Source organism: Lynx canadensis, chromosome D1 (genome assembly GCF_007474595.2).
Source record: "Lynx canadensis isolate LIC74 chromosome D1, mLynCan4.pri.v2, whole genome shotgun sequence".
In the NCBI taxonomy this organism is placed as follows: domain Eukaryota; kingdom Metazoa; phylum Chordata; class Mammalia; order Carnivora; family Felidae; genus Lynx; species Lynx canadensis.
Window position 1 is genome coordinate 44,828,267 of NC_044312.2, and position 14,233 is coordinate 44,842,499.

At 40.6% G+C, this 14,233-nt stretch overlaps 2 protein-coding genes across 3 annotated transcripts in view; both read left to right on the forward strand.

Annotated features, from left to right (window-relative positions):
* The window catches only part of CTSC (cathepsin C), a 40,606-nt gene extending 33,999 nt beyond the window's left edge, over window positions 1–6,607 (forward strand). The window contains exons 6-7 of the mRNA XM_030330737.2: window positions 2,020–2,151; window positions 3,731–6,607. Of these exons, the coding sequence (XP_030186597.1) occupies window positions 2,020–2,151; window positions 3,731–4,233 (635 nt within the window). The 3' untranslated portion in view covers window positions 4,234–6,607. The remainder of the gene's footprint in view (window positions 1–2,019; window positions 2,152–3,730) is intronic.
* An 807-nt stretch (window positions 6,608–7,414) lies between these two features.
* The window catches only part of RAB38 (RAB38, member RAS oncogene family), a 136,794-nt gene continuing 129,975 nt past the window's right edge, over window positions 7,415–14,233 (forward strand). Inside the window, exon 1 of one of the 2 annotated variants that reach the window (XM_030332438.2) lies at window positions 7,415–10,645. The gene's annotated coding sequence lies outside the window, so the exon portion shown is untranslated. Of the gene's footprint in view, window positions 10,646–11,713; window positions 11,816–14,233 lie in introns of those variants that run through there. The other variant, XM_032595055.1, reaches the window with a different exon arrangement.

Here is a 14,233-nt window from a genome sequence, read left to right on the forward strand (position 1 = left end):
TTAGATACTAGCACCTGCCATCTATTCATTTTGTGACTTTGAACAGATCATTGCTTCTTTCTGAGTTTCAACATACACATTATCAAGTGGGTACTACACCAGGTGAATTCAAGATCCTCTTCCAAGTGTTTGTCCTAACCTTCATCATTTAGGAGATCTCTTAGCAGTAAAAGCAGTATATGGTATGGATAAATCTGAGATGTTTATAGGGACAAGTTTGGGAAACATCTGAAATGGTAGCAGTTAAAGGGTAGTAGAGTTCTAATGGACTCTAGTCAAGGACATGTGGTATTGTTTAACTACTGGAGAGGACTCACAGTAGAGTCTAGGTTTCTGCCTCCCTTATAGCTTAGAAACAAGTAAAGGTTGACTACTACCAATGAAGTCGCTTTTTTTCCCCTGGATGTAAATCTGTATCCACTTGTTAGTAACTGGAATGTTCTTTCTACAAACACGCATTGAGTTTCTTGATTGCATCAGGCAGCTAGATGAAGAAGGCACATTTCTTATGTACACTCATGGAAATTCACAGTTCAGTTTGAGGAAAACGGTATAAGTAATTCAGCTGGAGTGTAGGATGTTAGGGGCTGAGCATAGAGTATCCTGGCTTTCATTTGTACTCAGGGACAATTGTGAATCAACATCACCTGGTGAAAGGGAAGAACAGTGTCCCGATAGATAGTAATCTAATACATAATGTTGTTTTGGATACTTTTCTCTCTAAGGAAGGCAGTTACTAAATTTTACTAATTTCAGGTTTATTAAAGAGAAGGCAACATACTCTTTATGTGAAATGGATTTTTTAATGTAATATTGTCTATTCATTAATCTTAGTGCATAAGGGAGTGCTCACCATTCAAATAATTTGGTAAATAATATATTAGTACGTTGAATAATATCAGTTGTGTGTAACTACATTTATACCAATATTTTTGATTTGTTGCAAGCCTAACTCTGTGTAGAATTTGTGTCAGTGGCAGAGGTGAAAGAGGCTGTATAATAGAGATACTAAAACTATGTTCATATTTTTCTAGAATGTAACAAGTTGAAATCCCATTTTTGTCACATGTGCCGTATTTTCTTAAATGTATTTATGTGTTTACTCACACCTGTTAAAGAAATGTAGAAAAATGATATTGTTCATATAAATTACCTCATAATAAAACATTTTTCTTCTCTTGAAAGAGCAACTATATCCCTAGCATTTGCTTCTTAATAAATTAATTTTGTCTTCACCAGGACATCCGGGTATTAAATAAAGCAGTTCTCTTTTCCCTTCTCCCTTACCTCTATCCAGCTACTTTTCGTGTTCCTCTTTCCTCTGGGTGACACTTCTCAGGGAACCATGACTGTATTGCTCTTACCCTTTTCCCCTTAGAACCAGTCTGTTTTCAATTTCATTACCTCCATATTCCTTATACCTTTACTTCCTCATTGGCCACCTTAAATACCGTATCTGTCATTATAATTACTCTCTTACCTTTCTTGGACTTTGTTGTATTTTGCCTCCTCGACCCTGGTTAAATTGAACTTTCTATAATACACCCATACCTGAGCCATTCTTAGTGTTAATTCCACCCAACAAGTAGCTTTAGAAAATGCTGCTCTGGAGATATTTAAAAGCTCAGCTCACATGTGTCCCTTCATAGTTTTTCTCAACTGAATGGCTCAGAATGCTACAGACATACATTATTTCTTGATTACCAGGAATAGTACCAAATTCTTTTCAGAGACTAGAGGAGTTTTTTGGTTTCGTTTTGCTTTGTTTTGCCTCCTAAAATATTCTCACGGAAAGCCCCATAGAGTAACCTTGGCCTTTTGAAAGCTGACATCTTAACATTTGTCTATAAGGTTAATAGTGTTTGTCTATTGAATCTTCTATATTGGGCTGATTCTTATAACAACAGCAGCACACAATATAAATATGTTAATTGTATCTCTCCACTCACATATTTCTGTGTTTCTTTGTAAGTGCTTCAAAGTTCTCTTGGGTTATATATCTTGCTTTTCCATCACCAGCATCTTGTGGCAGCTGCTACTCATTTGCTTCCATGGGTATGCTAGAAGCAAGAATTCGTATATTAACCAACAATACTCAGACCCCAATCTTGAGCCCTCAGGAGGTTGTCTCTTGCAGCCAGTACGCTCAAGGTAAGTGTTGTATTTCAAGCCCTTTTTACCTGGGTGTGGTAGGCCATTGTTGGCAAAGGTAAAAGGATAGTGTAGTAGAGAGCACACCGTCTGTAGTCAGAGCACCTAGGTGCAAGTTCTGGCCCTATCACTTATTCATGAGTGATTCTCATGGAATTCACTGCACCATTCAGCAAAATGTCACTAGTTACTATGTACTGAATGAGCACTAGCTCTTAGGAGCCTTTTATGGACATTATCTAGCAATGCTCAAAACCTTGAGAAGTAAATATCCCTGTTTATAAACAGGACAGACACAAAGTTCTGTAATATTTTGAAGGCCACACAGCTTCTAAACAGTAAAGTTTCAGTTCCAACTAAAGTCTCACCCCAAAATGTAATTTGTATTAAAACCATACTAACACTGGTTTCTCTCTAGGAGGAAACTAAAATTCTGAAAGTGGGCTTTCAGAACAGGGCATGGGTAAGCTATGTAGAAAGCCCAGCTGCAACTGATTGACAGTGAAACATTCTCAGGTTAAAGTTTTCTGTCAACACCAGATTGGGCCAGTAGAGAGTGAAACTACCAGGAATGATTATTTGTCATTGAGCCTCTTGTTCTTTTTGAAATACTTATTAAACCCCAACATTGTAACTTCTAAGCCCTGGGAACTGTAAGTATCAAGACAGCCCTTTATCCTCATGAACCTTACACTTAAGTGAGGAAGGTAGAAATTAAGTAATGAAAAGAATGGTGAAGAAAAAATACACGTTAATGGATGTTTATAATAAGGTAAGGACTGGAGGCAGGTGATGGGGACCTGATTTAGACTTTTTTTGCAGTAGGTAGTCAGAGAAGACTTCCTTCAGGAAGAGCCACATTGTGGTGTCTGGCTATTTAACAATGATGGTAATAATAGCCAACTTTTATTGCTTTTACATGTAGTAACCAGTGCTACGAGGAAGGTACTATTCCTATCTAAATTTTACAGATAAGTAAACAGAGATATGGAGAAGTTAAATTCTTCACAGTTTTGGATCTGAACTTCACTACATAGTCAGGCTTCAGAGCCTCCCCACTCAACCACTGTGCTATTATAGCTACCTTCCATGTCATGTGCCAAATAAATGTCTGTTAATTATATGGGGATGAGAGGGTAGTTAGCTTATGTGGCTAATGGATGATGAGAGGGTAGTTAGCTTATGTGGCTAATGGATGAATGAAGTAGCATTTAAACTAAGAACAACTCGGGCGCCTGGGTGGCGCAGTCAGTTAAGCGTCCGATTTCAGCCAGGTCACAATCTCGCGGTCCGTGAGTTCGAGCCCTGCGTCAGGCTCTGGGCTGATGGCTCAGAGCCTGGAGCCTGTTTCCGATTTTGTGTCTCCCTCTCTCTCTGCCCCTCCCCCGTTCATGCTCTGTCTCTCTCTGTCCCAAAAAAAAATAAATAAACGTTGAAAAAAAAATTAAAAAAAAAATAAATAAAATAAACTAAGAACAACTCTTGGGGGTAACAAAAAATTAATGGAGTAGGAAAGGAAAAATAGGAAATGGGACACTTTCTCCTCTGCCTCTTTCTAATGTGTGTTATTCATCCTCAGGCTGTGATGGTGGCTTCCCCTACCTCATTGCAGGGAAATACGCCCAAGATTTTGGGCTGGTGGAAGAGGCATGCTTCCCCTACACAGGCACAGACTCTCCATGCAAACCGAAGGAGGACTGCGTCCGTTACTACTCCTCCGAGTACCACTATGTGGGAGGTTTCTATGGAGGCTGCAACGAAGCCCTGATGAAGCTTGAACTGGTCCACCACGGGCCCATGGCAGTTGCTTTTGAAGTCTACAATGACTTCCTCCATTACCGCAAGGGGATCTACTACCACACTGGTCTGAGAGACCCTTTCAACCCCTTTGAGCTGACTAATCATGCCGTCTTGCTGGTGGGCTATGGCACTGACCCAGTGTCTGGGATGGATTACTGGATTGTGAAAAACAGCTGGGGCATTGGCTGGGGCGAAGATGGTTACTTCCGGATCCGCAGAGGAACCGATGAGTGTGCAATTGAAAGCATAGCAGTGGCAGCCACACCAATTCCTAAATTGTAGGGTATGCCTCCCAGCAATTCCTACTGACTTCCATCAGTCATGAGAGGGGATTGGTGTATCACAGATGGAGACGTTTATAGCAGTAATTGCAGAAGATTACGAATCAATTCCTATGAAGATTTTTGCCTTTAGAATGAAAACTGCCTTTGATTTGAATATACCTTCCCATTGACTTCTGGCCTACTTTACTATGCAGGAACAAAATGCAGGATTTTGTTAATCATTTGTAATTCAAACATGCTATATTTTTAAAACTCTTTGTGAAAACACAGATTTATTTTTCAATTGTAAAAATCAAGAAAATATGGAAATTATTAAATTTTTTTTAAGTTTTTAATCAGTGTTTAGGTGACATATATGTGTGCTTAGCAGTTTTCATCATTGGCCCCTTCAGTTAGACTCATGTTATTACTTATGTAAGTACTTAAAAAATAAGAATTTGAGTGTATTTCAACTAAAAAAAACCTATGAACCCTTATGATAAGGGTAAATAATGACTAGTTAACCCTAAAATTATTCCCTGGATGTTTGATGAACCAGAGGCCATAGAGAAAAGAAATAAGGTATTTTGTTTTTTTTTTTTTAATGTTTATTTTTGATAGGGAAAGAGAAGTGGGGGGACAGAGGATCCAAAGCAGGCTCCACACTGTCAGCACAGACCCCGATGCCCTCAAACTCACAAACTGAGATCGTGACCTGAGCTGAAGTCAGACACTTAACCGACTGAGCCACCCAGGTGCCTTTCTGTTTCTATATGACAGGGATCACTACCTCATCCACAGTGGCAGAATTTATTAAAAATGGTGACTGCATGGAATACCCTGATTCTTCAAGCCATGGAATTAAACTCTTAAGCTGTACAAAAAACAAGTTTCATAATCTAAAACTTGTTTACATTCGTGCTAATAGAACATACAATCAAAGTCTGGTGACAAATTGAGCTCGCAGAGGATGGGAACTCTGGCTAACCTCCCCAAAGACCTTTCCAGGAGAACAACATGTGTTGTATGTGTGGAGACACCGCCATCCACAAAGGAAAATAAAGTTTAGCTGCGCAGCCAAGCACAAGCGAGACATTGACTTTGGTGCTTAGTGCCTGGATAAGCTTTCTGGCTGTGCCTCATAGGAGCAACAAAGCCTTAGGCAGTTTTCTTAAACCCACCTGTGTTTCAGTTTGCTGGTCTGTGAGTTGGAGATAACGGGATAGATAACCCTGTGTAAGCTCTCCATGTCTAAACCCTTGCACTTTTCTATGGCATGGTTTACTTTATTTAAGCTTTATTTAAGCCTCAGCCTTTCAACATCCCAAGTGGGGAAACAAAAGTAGATTCAGATGATGCAATTTCACAGCATCCAGACTTGCTCGCTGACCTTTATTTGACCTCTAACCACTGAATCCAGGAACTGAATAGATTTGAATAGTAAAGGATACATGTACCTACTTCTTAGACCTCCCCGAGGGTTAAATGCCTTCATAATACGTAGAACATGTAAACAGTATTTGGAATGTAGAAAAGAGTATATAAATATTAGATATCACTCAAGTCTTCTTTTTCTGAACACAAATCGTAAAATGTTTGCTGTGAGGAAACAGCTAACACATGTTCTATAAATAAACATGCCGTACCTTGCTATGAGAGTGGAGGAGGGGCTTATGAGATTTTTCCTTTTTTTTTTTTTTTAATGTTTATTTTTGAGACAGTGCAAGCAGGGGAGGGCCAGAGAGAGGGGGACAGGGTCAGAAGCAGGCTCTGCACTGACAGCACAGAGCTCAACATGAGGCTCAAACTCCGGAACCATGAGATCATGACCTGAGCTGAAGTTGGACACTTAACCGACTGAGCCACCTAGATGCCCCAAGATTTTTTTTTAATTTTAAGGTAGAACAGAATCTACAGAGGCACACTGGCACAAAGAAACAAAAACCTTCAAAAACTTGAGATAATTTTGATTTTTTTGGTGTAGAGGTTTTTACATCCTTGACTGCACTGTTGCCTCTGCTACTCCCTCTGGAACAGGATGAGAGACCATCATTTGGAAGCTACGGCTGAGAGAAAAGTCACTGCAATTCTGAAGTAAAAATGACTAAGGTTAATCTATGGGTGTAATACGTTGATTTTCTTATTTGGGGTTTTCCTGTAAGGATAAGGTAAGCATGATAGTCACAAAACGTTAGTGCTGGAAGGTCATCTGGTCCACCTCTCATTAAAGTAAAAACAGGCCGGCAGAGGTGAAATAGCATACCTGGGGTTCTAGTTAATAAAGATAAATCTGGATTCCACTATGTTCAGGGCTTTCTACTGTTCCTGCTGCTTCTCAATTAAAAAAGGAGAAAGGAATCTGTGTTGTGAGACCAATAAACTCACCGTGTTCTGTAAAATCATTTCTAAGTTAACTTTCCAGCTTTCAGAAATCTTATCTCTCTGGGGCAAGTACTCTAAGCTTCAATCTGCATGTGGTAGTTTGGAAGCCTTAATTTAACAGTTGTCCTCTAAATATAGTGATATTTATATTTCTTAACTGTAGTAAAGATTTATTTTTGCTCTAAAGTTAAGTGGAAACTTCCTGACCACAATTGGAAAGCTTTAGACATATCAGAGTCTTCTGCTTCGATGGAAATTGCGTGGACTTGAAACTGAATATTGGTAGTGTCAGTTAGACACCGGACCTTAGTTTCATTAGCTATAAAACATTGACCTCGTTGAACTGCAGTTGTGATTGAAAGTGTGAAATTGCCTGGACTGTAAAACAGTTGAAACCTCAGCAGACATTCTGGTTGTGCTACACAGTGTTCTCATCATGACAGCCAACCAAAATCGGAGGAGAGAAACTGGCCTTTGGACAGAAAATGCAACACATGTCTTTGTTGATGTCCTCCTTTTTCCTTTCAGAAGTCCATTTATCGAGATTGCCTTTCTTCAAATGCTTTTTAAATGTTTATTTTTGAGAGAGAGAGAGAGAGAGAGAGAGAGAGAGAGCAGGGGAGGGGCAGATGGGGAGACATAAAATCTGAAGAAGTCTCCAGGCTCCAAGATGTCAGCACAGAGCCTGATGTGGGACTCAAACCCACGAACAAGATGATGACCTGAGCTGAAGTCGGACGTTTAACCGACGGAGCCACCCAGGTGCCCCTTCGAATGCTTTTTAAATTTTTTTAATGTTTACTTTTGACAGAGAGAGCATGAGCGGGGGAGGGGCAGAGAGAGAGGGAGACACAGAATCCGAAGCAGGCTCCAGGCTCCGAGCTCCCACTTCTGCAAGCTAAAATACAGCTGAACAGTAACAAGAATTAGCCTATGGAGACAAAATAGCTTTGTGCTCTGAAAATATGGACTGAGTCTTTGCTTCTCTAATGCTTGTTATTTAGTCCTTAGTTCAGTTACTGAACAGAGATCTCTAGTCTTTAGTGTTTGTTTAAAAGGCAATGCTAATACTTACATGGGCTATGTGTGGCAAAGTTTAAAAGAAGCAATGGGTATTTGTTTTTATACTACCTGCCCTGTAAAACAAAACAACAAAAGGTTTAAAGTGCTTTGTAAAGTTAAAGGTGCAGTAAAATAACTTCAGGCTAAATGAGTGAACGAAAGTAAAGGAAGATGAAGGTAGCAAAATAGGGTATGACCATGAATAAAGTCTGTACAGTCTAGCACATTGGCTGATACATGGGGATCATGCTTCAACAGCAGTTCTCAACCAGAGGTGATTTTTGTCCCTCAGGAGACATTTGGAAATGTTAGTAGACACTGGGGTCATCATACTGGGAGAGGGGACACAGTCCACAAGGAGATATTATCCAGCTCAAAATGTCAGTAGTGCCATGGTTGAGAAAGCCTGCTCTACAACATGAAGACTGACTGGCACATCTTTTCCAGTGTCATTGACTATGAGTCTGGAGTTCTCTCTTGTGCAACAAGAGAGTGGACGCAGAATTGAATACAAGAGACGCTCATGTCCGAGAGGAGACAGGGGCCCCAAACGGGCATTTCGTCTCTGTATTTATTGAGCTCACAAGATATTACCCATGTGGGTAGCATGAAGACAACAAGATCTTACACATGTGTCGAGTATGGAGAAAGCAGTCAGATAGTAATCATTAACTTGTGTGAGTAAGAAGCAAAGGATCCTGGGGGGTGGGGGGCGTGACAAGTGGAGTTTGTGATCAAGGTACATTGTCACCAGATGGGAAGTAATTTCCTGCAGGTGATATAACAAGTTACTTGTGATCCTATTACAATATCTCACTACCTAACCTCAGTGCTTTCGCCCCATGGTGGCGGCTTTCCACCCTAAGCTTTTTTCTAACCCACTTATGTAAGTAGAACCTATTTCCCCACATCCCAGCAATTAATGGTGGTATAGACTTTGGAGAATGGGGAGAATTCCACAGGCTCAAGTTATCCCAAAAGCTTCCAGAGAGTATATGAAACTTGAGCTAAGCTGTGAAGAATCAAGAGGGGGAGTAAAAGACCTGCCAGGCCCAGGCAGTGGGGAAGATTGAAGCAAGGGGAGAAGATAAGGCACTTCCCTCAGCTTCAGGATGACATACAATACCCTCCACCCTATAGGAACCCATGGATATGATTTTAGAAAGATTTTAGACTTATTAAACACTTAGCCATGTAGTAAGAACGGGGGTCATTAGTGGACCATAAATTGGTGAATCCATATTTTGAAAAAGGAGGGGAGCAAATGGGAAGATAGAATGATAATTGGAAGCCCATGTTTGAGAAAATTCTGCCATAGAAGGTGAACATATCATCTCAACTCATCAAACATTTGACCAAGAAAAGAGGTAGATTGTAGTAGTTTTGCTTAAAAAAGAGCATTTGTTTAAAGCATTGATCTTTTGCCCTTGCGAGGTTGTGGATCGTGGGCCCTTTTGAGACTGGTAAAAATTATGGATTCCTTCCCCATAGAAAAGCATGCACTCTTCTAAATTTTGCATAAAATTTCAGCAGGCTCTTGGAGAGGTACAAGCCCCAACATAGTAAAGTACAGTTTTGTGCGTATAGGTGCTTTTCCCCCCTGCAAGTAGTCATTTCATGGTGCAGATATAATCATTAGTTTTCTTTCGACTGTTGGCTGGGAGGAACCTTTGGAAAGTCTTGACAGGTGGGGTTCTGGGATCCTGTATCAGGTGGATAACTCAGCTTCCAGTTGGAACCCCACTCTCACTCAGACCCTGTTTGGACACTGAGCTCCCCATTCGTTCTTGGAGCCTAGTGGCTCTTTTGGTTCCAGCCCCTTGTTTTGGTTTCTCTGGGGTTGGGACCTAGTTGGCATCTTTCGAGCAGGACTCTGCCAATAAAACCCCACCTGGTAACTACAGTTCTTCCAACAGCAGAGAGACTCTTTTGATGCCTGCTGTCTGCTTTCAGGAATTCTTCTTGTGCAGCCCTGGATTCCCCTTATCTGTAGTCCTGCTGTCCACAAGAGCAGCACCATTACTTCCTCGTCCCCTTGAGCCCATGCTGCTGCCTGCCCACTGCAGCAGCTCCACCCAGTGGACGCCTTGTTGATTCACAAACTGCCCCCCCCCCCCCATACACAGAGGGCAAGGAGAGACTGAAGAAAGAGGAAGGTCACTCCAGATTGGTAGGTGGCAGGTTTGATAAGCAAGAGAACTTCTAAGGCTTGTTGTCTTCGGTGGCCACAAGGCAAGTAGATCTTTACACCTGCCTGCCAGAATCTTAAGAGGCCTTATGTGGGTTAAGTCACAAACACCATGTAGATGGCCTCAACAACTCACTCAAGGCTATGCCGTTGGAAGAGCTCCCACTGTGGGGACAGGCAGGTTGCATTTCCCAAGGACAGGGGAGGAGGTGAAGAGATTCTAATTGCCTGGGTCCCACTCAAGGGTCAGCCAGAAGTCACCTCTTCTCCATTATCTCCTCTAACTTAACTCTAACTGCCAAATCTACTTTATTTTTGCACTCAGTTAGTTGTTTTTATTGATAATAATAGCCACCATTTATCAAAGTCTTATTTTGTGCCAGGTGGTATAGTAAGCCCTTTAAAAAAAAGACTTAGAGCAATAGGGACCATTTCCTGAAAAGTCAACACCACTGGGGAAGACAGAGGAAGGACGTCTTGAGGGATGAAATATAGAGCTGTACTTTGATAACATAGAGACCTGGGTTCTAATCCCAAATAAGTGGATGAGCTCTATGATTTAGGGCACATAACTGCCCGGATTCCGTATCTGTAAAACAGGATCTTTACAAGTAATTGAACAAGACATTATATGTAAAGGCATTACTTACTTCTTCCTTGTCTTTTGTAGGTGACTATCATACTTGCACTAGCCCTGAGATGTGAGAAGAAGATGCCTTCATCATCTTAAACCAGGATGAATAATAGAAGGGTGATCTCAGAGACAGAGAGGTTAATCACGAGATGAACAGTGAAAAAGGTATGACATACTCTATTTTAAACATGGTGAGTTTCAGCTGACCACTGCAAAAGCAGTAAAAGCTTTTCCTCTCAAAAAGCTTCTCGCCAGAAATACGACAGTGATTCACAGAAAGGATTTGTTTAGCAGATTTGCAACAATTGCTATCGGCTCAAATGGAAAATATTTTCTGGTAGCACACTTGGCCCTCCAAGGGAAGTTGATTATTTTACTTAGAGTGCAATGGCAAGGAAGGTATTAAGGACAGCAACATTTCTTCCAATATAAAAAATAAATAAGTAAAATTAGGAAGGTGATTGAGGCCTTCTGCTATATTTCGTATACTGGGTGTTAGTAGAAAGACATCAACCCAGGGTGGGCTCACATTTAGGCTCACTGCCAGCTGAACATCAATCTGGGTGCTTGGTGATCTCTTTCTGTATATTTGAACTACCCACCTATTGGGCTTGTGAAGTTTGGGATAATAAAAGAATAAAAAAAGAAAGAGCCCCTGCAGTTTTTGCATGAATTTTTATTGAATTCAGCTCAGAGCCCTTTAGCAGGAAGAGTGCTTGCTTTGGCAAGCGTCCAGAGAACATCTTTTAGGAGGACCCTTTCTGTTTTTGTTTTGGAGCAACTTTGTGCAGTTAATCACCGCGTTATTTACAGCTATGAAAAGTTGGAAACAGCCAAGAGGTCCAATAAATAGGAAATAGATCATTTACAGTTTGCAAGCTTGACAGTATATTATACAATATTAAAATAGCTATGTTGTTGATATACACTGTTAACAAATGTTTAGACTATATAGAAAAATAATGCTTTGATTTGCTACATAAAATGCAAGTGGACATATAAGCACCTTCAAAAAGGCAGGAATATTATGAATTGCTAAACATGTTATTTCCTTTATTGTTTTTGTTGTAACAGCTTAGTTATAAATAACAGAAAATGTAATCAAAATTTGCATGACCAAAAAGCCCTCATCACGCAGATGTGCTCAGGTCAACTCTCCCCTCATAAAAAAAGCCACCAACTTTCCACATTACTGCAAATATCATATTATTCTTTCCTTCTCTCAACAGGTACACTTCTTGAAAGAGGTTTCTTTTCCCTTCTCACTTTGTGTTTTCTCCTCAATCTATTGAAATCTGCCTTCTGCCAGGTCACTTTGAAATTGTTCACATCAAAGTAAGTGAAACACATCTTGTTGCTAAAAGCAGTTTTCTATCTTTATCTCAGCACTTGCTATTTGGTTATACCTTCCTTAACCTTGCAATTCCCAGCTTTCAGATCTCTGTTGTTGTTGTTGTTTTTACACTTCTTTTTTTTTTTTTTTTTTAATTTTTTTTTTTTCAACGTTTATTTATTTTTGGGACAGAGAGAGACAGAGCATGAACAGGGGAGGGGCAGAGAGAGAGGGAGACACAGAATCGGAAACAGACTCCAGGCTCCGAGCCATCAGCCCAGAGCCTGACGCGGGGCTTGAACTCACGGACCATGAGATCATGACCTGGCTGAAGTCGGACGCTTAACCGACTGCGCCACCCAGGTGCCCCTTTACACTTCTTTTATTAGGCTCCTGGTCCTCCAGTTTTCCCTTAATTTTACAATTCCTCCAGCTTCTGTGTCTCCTTTCCCCATCACTACACTTTGTCTCTTGTTGAGCGTTTCACTGTCAGCATAAATCATCTCTGTGCTGATGAATCTCAAATCTAGTCCCCATCTCCAGAGTTCCTGCATTAGTTATCTATCATGGCAAAACAATTACCCAAAACCTAATGGCTTAAACTGGCGCACATTTATTGTCTTACAATTGCTGTGGGTCAGGAATCTGGATTCCGTTTCACTGGGTTTTTTGCTTCATGGCTTCTCACAAAGCTGCACTCAAGGTGTCTGCTGATGGTCTGCATTCTCATCTGAAGACTCAGCTGGGGACGGCTCATATAGTAACTATAGTCAGCATCCAGTTCCTTGCATGTTTTTGGATTAAAGTCTTCAATTCTTTGCTGGCTATTGGCCAGAGAGCACCCTGAGTGCTTCGCCACTTCATGTGGGCTTCTGCAGTATGACAGCTTGCTTCATCTAACTGCGCAAACTCTAAAAGCAATGGAGAGAGTGTACTAGAATATAGGATTCAGTCTTTGTAACCTGATAATGGAAGAGATATCTCCTCAATGTTTCCATATTCTACTGGTCAGAAGCAAGTTCCTCAAGGAGAGAGTGTTAGGGAAACCCTGAATATCAGTAGGTGGGGCCTTTTGGGGCCAACATAACAATGCTTACCATAGCTCTAAACCAGATATCTCACTTCCCACTTGTACATAGAAGTACAAGTCCCATTATCAAGTGGAAAATGTACAAGTCTGAGTACATCATCTTTTTCCCATCCCCAAAGTAAGCTCATTTCCATCCTTTAAGTTAATGGCACCACCATTCACTGCATTTCCAAAATCAGAAATGACAGGTATTATCATGGATTTATTCTTCTTCCCCACCCCCAATGTCCAATTATTCATGACCTCCTTCTAGTTCTCATTTCTAAATACCTATTATATCTGTAGTATGAAAATGCACCTTTAGTCTACCTGTGGTTTTTATAACGCAGGCTACACAAATTCACACTCATCAAAATCTTCTTGGTCAATAGGGATACATGAAGTTGAATGACAAATATTATGAAGGGAATAGCTTTCTACCTGAATGATATCAAAACTTCCTAATAGGATGAAGTGGTTTAGTATAGTTATTTCCAGTATGGGGATGTAAGCTCAAAACAGTCGTGTTTGTTTGCAATAACTTCTATCAGCTGTTCTTGAAAATATTATCTTCCTGGAAGGATGAATCCCTGGAAAATGTTTCAGTCCTACCATATAACTTTTCAGGTATTTTCATTTATTAAATTTTCACACCAGTCCTAAGAAGTTCAGACCTATTTGTTCTACTATTTCATCCTCTCAGGGTCTCCACTAATGCACAGGATGGCAGTGTAAGGGCAGGAGGGTGTTCCTGTGCAGATCCTGGAAGCAGCAGGGGCCTGCACACATCAGTTCAGAACTCTAATTCCTCCCCAAACCTCTTCAGTTCTAGCTGCTTGGAATTTAGACATTGTGGTCTGTTTTTAACAAACCTCCTTTTTCTAATGTGACCATGAGTTGGGGATGGCCAAGAGTGACAATGGCATTTTCTAATTAGTTATAACATGATTGGTTGTCACATATTTCATATATTTCCCTAACTGCTATGTCCTTCCAAGGCAGTCCTGGAATGTTTGTCTGGGAGCTGTCTGCGCAGAAACAGATTGGGGTATACCACCTGTAAACTGGAGGCCTTACTCCTATGCTCATTTCAGTCGCTGCCATCCATGCCTTCAAGACCTAAGTCACCGGAATCCCTAAAATACTCCTCATCCTTAGATTCAGTTTAACTGGATCAATTTCCCAGGCCTAGAAAACAGTTGATACTTGTTATCCTGACAGCCCCATTCAAAAATGAGATATGAAAAGTAATGCTTTCATAGCGACATGTGGGAAAGAACTATAAAAACCCTTAAGACATGGTTTGGCAAAGATATTTTCCCCAATTCAAAAATGAGTAGTGTTTTCTGGC